Consider the following 9,718-nt stretch of genomic DNA (forward strand, 5'->3'; position numbering starts at 1 on the left):
ACAATGTTGGATCAACTCTCAAAACGTGCCACGATGAAGAACCATCGTGCCACGTTGGTCTAGGTTTTCAAATAAAAATTTCTTTTCAACTTTCTAAAAATATTTTTGCTGTTTTTGTTTTATGAAAATGCAATAAATAAATATAAACAATACCTGAGCGGATCTAAATCCGATGGGTTGCCTCCCATCCAGCGCTTCTTTACCGTTACTAGCTTGACTTCTGACGATCCCTAAGGATCTTTTGACATCTCTCCCTCTTCTTTGCTTGGGAGCACACCTTCATGGTTCAGTTTCAGCTGTTGTTCTTTACCCTTTAAAGTTTCTTGTATACCAGACTTCCTCAGCTCCCCAGTTTCATAAGAAGGCTTGTTCCTTACCAACCGTTTGTTATATTACCTCCTAGCTCTTTCTATTGTATCAGAGAAAATTGAAAGCATACACCATTGAAAGGTAGTCGGCCCATTATGCATCCCAGAGGGGATCTTTTTATAAGCAAATTTACCACATGGATTAGTGAGAGTAGTCTTCGTCATATGATTCCAAGTTTCCAATCCCCCATACTTGTTGTCAAGGATGCCTCCTGATGATTGTTGTTGCATTTGTTTGGTGCTCACTTCAAGTTGCTTAACACCCTCTTTCACCCCAACATATTCAACCACTTCTTTACTTTCTATAGACTTAACAATTGCTCTTTCCATAGGTTGAATGTGTTGAAATTCAAAGGAGTTATCTTCGACTGTTTCTTCAACAACGTCAATGCGGTAACACTTGTGGTTTTCTTCTTGGTGCTTCATTGCCTCAAAGATATTGAACACCACCTGCTCCTTATAGAATCTCAACATTAACTCTCCCCTTTCAACATCAATCAAAGCACGACCAGTTGCAAGGAACGGTCTTCCTAGAATGAGTGGCATTTCTTCATCTTCTGCCATATCCAAGATCACAAAATCTGCTGGAAACTCCAAATCATTAACTTTGACTAGCACATCTTCAAGCACACCGAAAGGATAAGAGATTGACCGATCAGCTAAAGTAATCGTCATTCTTGTTGGTTTTGGTTCACCACACTTAAGATTTTTCATCATTGAAAGAGGCATCAAGTTAATACTTGCTCCCAAATCACATAAAGCTCTATCAATGTTTACCGGTCCAATGGAACAAGGGATACTAAAAGCACCAGGATCCTTCAGCTTAGGTGGCAACTTCTTTTGGAGAATAGCACTACAGTTCTCTGAAAGTGCTATGTTCTCATCATCTTTAGGCTTCCTTCTTTTAGTCAACAAGTCTTTCATGAACTTAGCATATAAAGGCATTTGATCAAGAGCCTCACCGAAAGGAATGTTCACCTGAAGTTGTGAGAAAAGTTGCATAAACTTCTTGAATTGACCTTCCTCCTTATTCTTTTTCTTGGCTAAATGAGGGTAGGGAAGCTTCACATATGATGGAACAACTTGTTGCTTATCTCCATCCTTCAATATTTGACTCTTCGACTTCCTCAAGATTGAATCTTCATCAATTAACTTCTCACTTTTTTCTTCCTCTGTTTTTTTCTTCCTTTCGTTTTCAACTACCCCATGATCATTTTCTTTTTCAACTTCACCCTCATTATTTTTTTCAACTACACCATCTTCCTCCTCCTCAACTACTACATCATCAACCTTCTTTGGAGCTTTTGGAACTAAAGGTGTCAAAACCTTTTTGCTCCTCAATTCAATAGCATTACAAGACTCATTCTTAGGGTTGTCTTTAGTGTTACTTGAGAATCCGCCTTTTCTTTGTTCAGCCAATTGCTTAGCTAATTGCCCCAATTGAGTTTCAAGCATCTTCCTAGAAGCTTCGTTGTTCTTTCTTTCAGCTTCTTGACTCTTCTTCATCTCTTCAAAGTTGCTTTGAATCATCTTCATGAAGTTCATCATAGTTCCCTTAAGAGCTGATGGCTTTCTTTGTTGTTGTTGTGGAGGAGCAAGCATCTTAGAGTTCAAAGCGTTGTTATTTGAATAGCTTAGATTGGGATGCTTGTTGATTCCTGGAGTGTAGTATTGATTTTTCCTTTGATATCCTCCCATGCAGTTAGCTTCTTCACTAGACCCTTCAGGCACACATTCACCATTGGGATGTTCTTCACCGCATAGATCACATTTGATTGCAGCCACTTGTTGTTGCTTGTGAGCCAAAGTGAAGCCTTGAAGCTCATTAGTTAGAGCCTCGATTTGTTTGTTCATAGCTGCTTGGTTAGCAAGGATAGCAGTTTGTTCACTCACCCCAAACACTCCTCTTTCCTTCTTCTTAGCTTCAGCACGATACTCATTTCCAGCCATGTTCACGATTAAAGCTTGGACTTCATGATCAGTTTTTCTCTTGAGACTACCTCCCGCGGAAGCATCTAAGAACATCCTAGTGTTAGGTGTCACCCCCTCAGTGAAGATTTGGAGGTATTGTTTTTCAGTGAACTCGTGGTTTGGACATCTTTTAAGAAACAAGTTCAATCGCTCCCAAGCATCATATAGTGACTCATTCTCCCCTTGCTTGAAGTTAGAGATCTCCATCTTCTTTTCCCAATACTTAGACATAGGGAAATATTTCTCTAAGAACTTCAGCTCTAACTCTTCCCAAGTTTGAACAGTCCCATTGGGTATAGTCAGCAACCAATCCTTCGCTCTTCCGGTCAAGGTGAAAGGAAATAGCCTGAGTTTCTTTTGTGCATCGGTCACAGTAGCTGGTTGTACACAAAACTCACATGTTTCATTAAAGCGGCTCAAGTGTTCATGAGGACTCATAGCTTCAGTCCCATCAAATTGCTTGTCCCTCAAACCGTTGAGGACAGTTGTCTTGATGTCGAAAGCAACGGGGTTAGCTGGTTGAAAAGTATGGGTCAATTGACCGCGATGAGTGGCTCACCTTCCATAGTTGCAGATTTAGGAGAAGAGATCGTTTCAGATTCAGTTGAGAGTGGCTCCGGTATTTGTTCTCGAACACCAAGTGGAACGGACTGAGCTAACCTTTGCGACCGGACAGCTTTCCGAAGTGCTCTAGCAGTTCTTTCAATTTTCGGATCGTACTCTAAGTCGTCAGAGCTCTGTTTACCTCGCATAAACAGCAAAATACCTTAGTAGCGCTGCACGATAAAGAGTAATCAAATGAATACTGAAACAGAAAAATAAAAATTAAAAACATAAAATTAAATTGCAGAAATCCTAAATTATAACGTAATTGCCTTGTTGAAATGAATCAACAGTCCCCGGCAACGGCGCCAAAAACTTGATAGAGATCTGGCAAGTGTACCAAAAACTATCGAAGTAGTAAAAATATCGATCCACAAGTACTGTATTAATTTCAATTGTAGCAAGCACGTTATACGTTAGGATGTGTAAAGTTTGTATTTGGTTGCCTAGGCAGTAAGGTTTGGTTTTAATCAGATTTGATTAAAGTAGAAAGAGTTTGAAAGAAAATTATATTGAAATGAATGGTTAAGCCGGTGAATCCACTATTGCTTTATATGAAAAAGTCTTCCTCTTTCTACTCTTAATTACTACTCAGTTTTTACGATAAATTAACTAAGTGACTTTGATCAATCTCTCGCATCAAAGCCCTTTCCTAAGTTATAACCCTATTAATCTCTTAACGTGATTGAATAACCGCGGAAGAAATTTTGGAACGTTAATTCATGTATCATAACCCTCAATTTCCTATCTCTAGGTTCGTAGTGTTGAGTTAAACAAAATTACTATTTCAGGATTAAAAGCTAGGGCTAGTAGTCATTCAATTCCTAAGATCAATTCATGTGATTGCAAGAAGCTAGGGCTAGTAGTCATACAAAACAATAATCATGAAAAGCAATAAACATAAGTAATTCTGAATAAAAACTGAATAGCATTGATTATAGAGAGAGTTCAACTACAAAATCATATATTACAAAAGTTTCATCATGGCTTAACCAAACTAAAGGTTTAGCTACTCATAGCTAAACAATCATAAGAAATAACAAGAGAAAACATACATAAATCTAACCAACGGGGTGTTGGTATGAGATTCAGGGCTCGTTCCTTGGTCTCCTGTCGTCCTTAGTGCTCAAAATCGCAATAATAATTTGTACCAAAAACCCTTGCTAGCAGCTGGATATTTATAGAAAGAAAATTAGGGTTTCAAAAAAGCTCATCATCGTGCCACGTTATGGGCTGGTCGTGGCACGATGCTTCATTAATCCTACGTGGCAGCAGACAAAATCAACCATCGTGGCACGTTGCATATTGCTTTGTGCCACGAAATTTCCAGAGATGAATCTTTGTCCCACTCTTCCTTCAACGTGCCACGAACGTCACCAAACGTGGCACGATGCTTCATTCTTGGGCAATTTTCCTTGGTTTCTTAAATTTTCTTCTCTTGAGCTCTCGTTCCTGTTTTGGCTTGATTTCACCATGAATTCATTGCAGTTGACTCTCTAAATGCTAAAATAAAGACCTAGATAGAACTAAAAACTAATGTTGATGCACTATCATCAGTGTTAACCATCCAATTTTTACGGAATGTGACACTAGTTATCCGGAGTTTGACAGAAAGATAAGTAAAATTTGACCAAGATTCATTCCAAATAATTTGTAGTTCATCAACCACATGACCATAATCAGTTGGTTGTGTCTTTTTATATGTTTCATAGTATAATGTTCATTTTATTTTATTTTTTGTCCAAGAATGTTCAATTTTATTTAATTTTATTAAACTTAGGGGTATGGAATACTGAAACCATAACTATGGTTTAATGGTTTTGATAGTGTTCTATGTGAAACCAAGATAATTGTGTAATGGTTTTAAATAAAATTATTATTGGTACATGGTTTTAAATAATGATTAAGATGTTATACACTGAAATTATTACTGAAACCATAAGTATGGTTTAATGGTTTTGATAGTGTTCAATGTGAAACCAAAATAATTGTCTAATGGTTTTGTAAAAAAACTATAATCATCAATACGTAACAACAAAGAATGTGAAATGTATAATTTCCAATAGATCATATCCAAACTATAATCATCAATACATAAAAATAAAGAATGTGAAATGTATAATTTCCAATAGATCATATCAAAATATTCCCAATAAAATCTAGTACAAACTTATAATATAAAAAGAATCAATCAGTGACCACTTTTGTTTTTTCTGATTTATAAGGAATTTCTGCCTTTCTCTAGCTTTTTCATAATCACTTTTAAGTCGCTTCTTTGACTTAATTGGATTTGGTCTTTCTATGAACTTTGGTGCAGTGGACTTCACCCCAGCAGATGGTTCACCGACAGCAGCTACTTTTGAAGACTTAGATGGCGTCACGGAAGATGGGTCTCTACGAATACCTTTAGAAAGAAGCAACTCCTCTGCCTTTTTCCCAGCTTCAAGAACACCAACGAGAAAAATTTCAGATGCCTCCAGATCTGCACAAAAACGTGTAGAAAGCTGAACTGTAACATCACAAATTTGTCGATATCGTTGTGCTTGAGTGGTGTCTTCAGTGCCAACATTGATGGTCGATTTTAGCTTATCGACAGACGGACGCACATCTCTAGTCCAACGCTTTCAAACATATTGTCCAGGTATTGTCTTCACAAAATGATATTGCACATAACCACCTAAGAACTCCAAGATCTTCAAAACATGTCGACATAAGAAGCCCATGTTCTCAAACATACGACATGAACAACTAAAACTTTTGCTTCTAATGTCAACTGTGACAACCCTTTCATCAAGTTGATCATGATCTTCAAAACTTGCGAAAAAGTTTTCTTGAAGTTCTGCATCCAAAACATCAACATTGGAAGGCCCGTCATTATCATTATCAGCATCATCATAATTATCATCGACCTTTTCAATTCGGAAAACTTTGAAAAACTTGTTCAAGGCAGACCCTTTTGTTGTGTCCTCCTCATAATGCTATTTGAAGGAAAGGTCATACTGCTTGTGAATAAATGCAAAGCAAGCTGGTGTGTACTTGTTTACAACAAACCGCATCAGCTAACTGCTGGGATAATTATTTTTTGTTCAAGTGTTTGCAACCTTGAAGTCCAACTCAGCATGATTATCCCTCATTCTCTGAACCATAATGTTGAAATGACTAAAGAATCGAACAAGTGAATGGTCTGGCTGCAGAAATCCACGAAGAAAAGCATTGAAAGACTCACTTAACTGAGTCGTTTTCAGACCAGCTGTAAAATGTGACTTGACCCAAGCTGAAGACCAATGCATACGATTTTCGTAAGTTTGGACAAGCCACCTAAAGTCTGAAGTAGGCCTTCCATTTAAACAATTTTTCACCATCTGATCCCAATTGTAGTCGAAATCTGATTCATCATCTACATTTGAAACCAAATTAGTTAACTCATCGAAAAATGCATTGTTTGCACGAGAGCCGAGATTTTTCTTTGCATTCTCTTCCATGTGCCATGAGCAAAGCCCATGAAAAACACCTGGAAAAATATTCGGAATTGAACTCAACAACGCACTAGCCTGGTCTGTATATATCTTATGTGGTTTCTTATGGACATACACTTCAAGAATGTTGTAAACAACCAATCAAAAGTAGATGCTGTCTCATCATACAGTAGCGCAGCACCAAATAAAACACTCTTACGATGATTGTCAAAACCAATAAAGGCAGCTGAAATGTAAATGACCCAAATCAGAACAAAATATAACATATATATAACTTACACTAAATAATGAAAGCAATCACTAATTTAAGTGCATTCCATCCCTCAATTAGAATGCATTTATGTTTCTTGTAATTAGTGATTGCTAGTCTGTAATCACTAATTATAAGAAACCACGCCTCAGCAGTGAGTAAACTCAATGACAAAACAAAAATGAGAAACTCTCGATCATAGCATATCTAATTAGTATGTACTAAAGATCTATCACACAGGACAATTTCTGGATCTTGTTCAATACAAGAAGTATCCTTGCTTAATGGTTGCTAAGTAAAGAGAATTCTTATGATCAAGGCGGTTAGTTTAAAAAATGCCAGCAACTTTATCAATCTTACAGACAAGTTGCCCACTGATCTCTTAAACTACAGACTCAGACACATTTGACACACACACCTAGTCACTAGGTAGTTCAAAATGTACTCCTACCTATACTATCCATGCCAGAACAAAATACAACATAATGAAAGTAAACACTAATTTAAAACCTGAGAAGTACAAAATACTAACCTAATGGCCGATATTTATTGTTTGTTCGGTAAGTTGTATAAAAACTGATGACATCGCCAAATAGAGAATAAAATCTAGTTGTATAATTCCATCTGCCCAAAAAATGCTAGCTATGTCTTCTGCAGCATCAACTTGGATATCATAGTAAAAAGATGGTTTCGAGAGAGCTTCATTTCTAAAGAATTCTTGAATTACAGTTGCTTCACCAACCACCATCTACTTTTGACGAATTGTCATTAGATAGTTCTTTAAGTCTGAAAACCAAAAAGGAAGATTCTTCATGCCTCCAACTCCTTGACCCATAACTTCATAAGACATTCTCGTCGACATTCCAGCTTTAGAATTTATTAGACCGAGTTGTCCTTGAACTTCACTTACTTCTCGAAATGATCTCAGGTAACACAAATGCTCTGGTTTATGTAATGGATGACAGTGAGCCACATCCCATCTATATATCTTATAGATATTCAAAACTTCATCCAGCTTCAAATATATTCCAGCTTTACAACCAATCCTTTCCTCAGGTTTTTCTTTCACTTTCACAAACTCAATAACCACTGGACTGTCTGATGTTGGCCTGTTGTTAGGATTAAACAGACTTCCCTTCTTGAAACCTTGTTTGTTACAAACATAACACACATAATGTACCTTATCTGATTTCTTATTTTGTGAATTGTTCTTCGACTTCAACATAGTCCTAATAGAAAATCCAGTGTTATATGCATAATTACCATAAAAATATTCAATCTCTTTAATAGACTGAAAGATTAAAGGCTTCCATGATTCTTTATTGCTAGGGGAATAACATTGAGAACTATCAGCATGAATCAGTGATGAAGTTTCAATACTCATTTGTCCACTCTCAGATGAAGTTGATATCAAATCCATTGAAAACAGCAACAAACACTATTAAGAACAAACAACCATTAGATATCATAAATTGAAGCTAAATTGTTCATTTACATATCATAAATTGAAACTACAACTGAAGCAAAATTGATCCTAATATCAACAATTGAATCAGTAAATTTGAATCACTAAATTGATCCTAAGAACAAAAAACCATTAACAAATCCAAAATTTGAATCAAAACCTAAATACAACAAAAATCATATACATGATTACCTCTTCAAAATGCAGTACGAATGTCGCTGAACCGCGAGCAAGGGTGAAATTCGTGCAACCTAACTGGAAAAACCACGACGGAGCGGCGAGCAAGGGTGAAATTTGTGCAACCTCGCCGGTGAAATCATGATGTGACCTAGCCGGAAAACCACGTCGAAGCAAGGGTCAGCGCGAGCAAGATTGAGTCGTACGAGAGTTTCTGCGATCAAATTGTGGGGTGTGAGCTGAGAACCGTAGGATTATTACAAGTGTCCAATTAATCTGATGGTTGTGAAGTCCTTATGCATGGTGCATAAGTTATGGCTTATGCACCATAGCTTTTGCCGTGCATACATATATATATCTCTGTGTGTGTGTGTGTAAAAAAAGATTTGTCAAAAAAAAAGTAAATTTGTACACCAGACTACAATAGTCATTTAGCTCTATTATATTAGTTTTTTTTTTTACTTAATAGCAGTAAGTTAATTTACTTTGTTTAGATTGGATTTGTTTGTCGCATCCATCCTTTGGAGATGATTCCTAAAATCCTAGTTCAATTGACAAAACATGCTAAAATTGCTAGGTTGGATGTCATGATCGAGGTTCAAATCCGGTCCCTATAATTATGTGTGTTAGTTTTAATGATTAATTGAACTCGAGATCTTACAATTGTGTATGTAAGTTAATATTTACTCTCTTATTGGAAGGAATTTATGTGTGTCCTGCTATTTTGAAAATGGTGCCATATAACATGGTGAGACTCACCATGATTTCATCCAATATATTAAATGTGCTTGAATCTCATCTCAAAAGTTAGCTCAAAGGATGAGGGTACTCAAGCATAAATATGTTCAATAGTCTGGGAACCTGAACGATGTGGGAATAACAACAACTACAAACAACTTTAACACCCACCCTCACGCCTAAACAACTTTTACACCCACCCTTACACCTATTGTGGGCCTGGGTCCAATTCCCATATCGCAATTCTTAACCCGGCTCTGATACCATGTTAAATGTGCTTGGATCTCATCCCAAAAGCTAGCTCAAAAGATTAATTATGTGTGTTAGTTTTAATGATTAATTGAACTCGAGATCTTGCAGTTGTGTATGTAAGTTAATATTTACTCTCTTATTGGATGGAATTTATGTGCGTCCTGCTATTTTGAAAATGGTACCATATAAAATGGTGAGACTCACCATGATTTCATCCAATATGTTAAATGTGCTTGAATCTCATCTCAAAAGCTAGCTCAAAGGATGGGGGTACTCAAACATAAATATGTTCAATAGTCTAGGAGCCTGAACGATGTGAGACTAACAACAACTACAAACAACTTTAACACCCACCCTCACGCCTAAACAACTTTTACACCCACCATCACGCCTAGCGTGGGTTTGGGTCCAATTCCCA

General features: G+C 36.9%; 1 protein-coding gene across 1 annotated transcript; it reads right to left on the reverse strand.

Annotated features, from left to right (window-relative positions):
- Positions 1 to 7,304: 7,304 nt before the first annotated feature.
- On the reverse strand, positions 7,305 to 8,201 carry LOC146921729 (protein FAR1-RELATED SEQUENCE 5-like). Its single transcript, XM_085710791.1, has one exon. It carries the CDS (start codon positions 8,086 to 8,088, stop codon positions 7,417 to 7,419), a length of 672 nt encoding a protein of 223 aa, XP_085566917.1. The 5' UTR covers positions 8,089 to 8,201; the 3' UTR covers positions 7,305 to 7,416.
- Positions 8,202 to 9,718: the final 1,517 nt, after the last annotated feature.

The sequence above is a fragment of the Medicago sativa genome, chromosome 5 (assembly GCF_051527215.1).
Source record: "Medicago sativa cultivar Bolivia chromosome 5, Bolivia_mono, whole genome shotgun sequence".
NCBI lineage: Eukaryota > Viridiplantae > Streptophyta > Magnoliopsida > Fabales > Fabaceae > Medicago > Medicago sativa.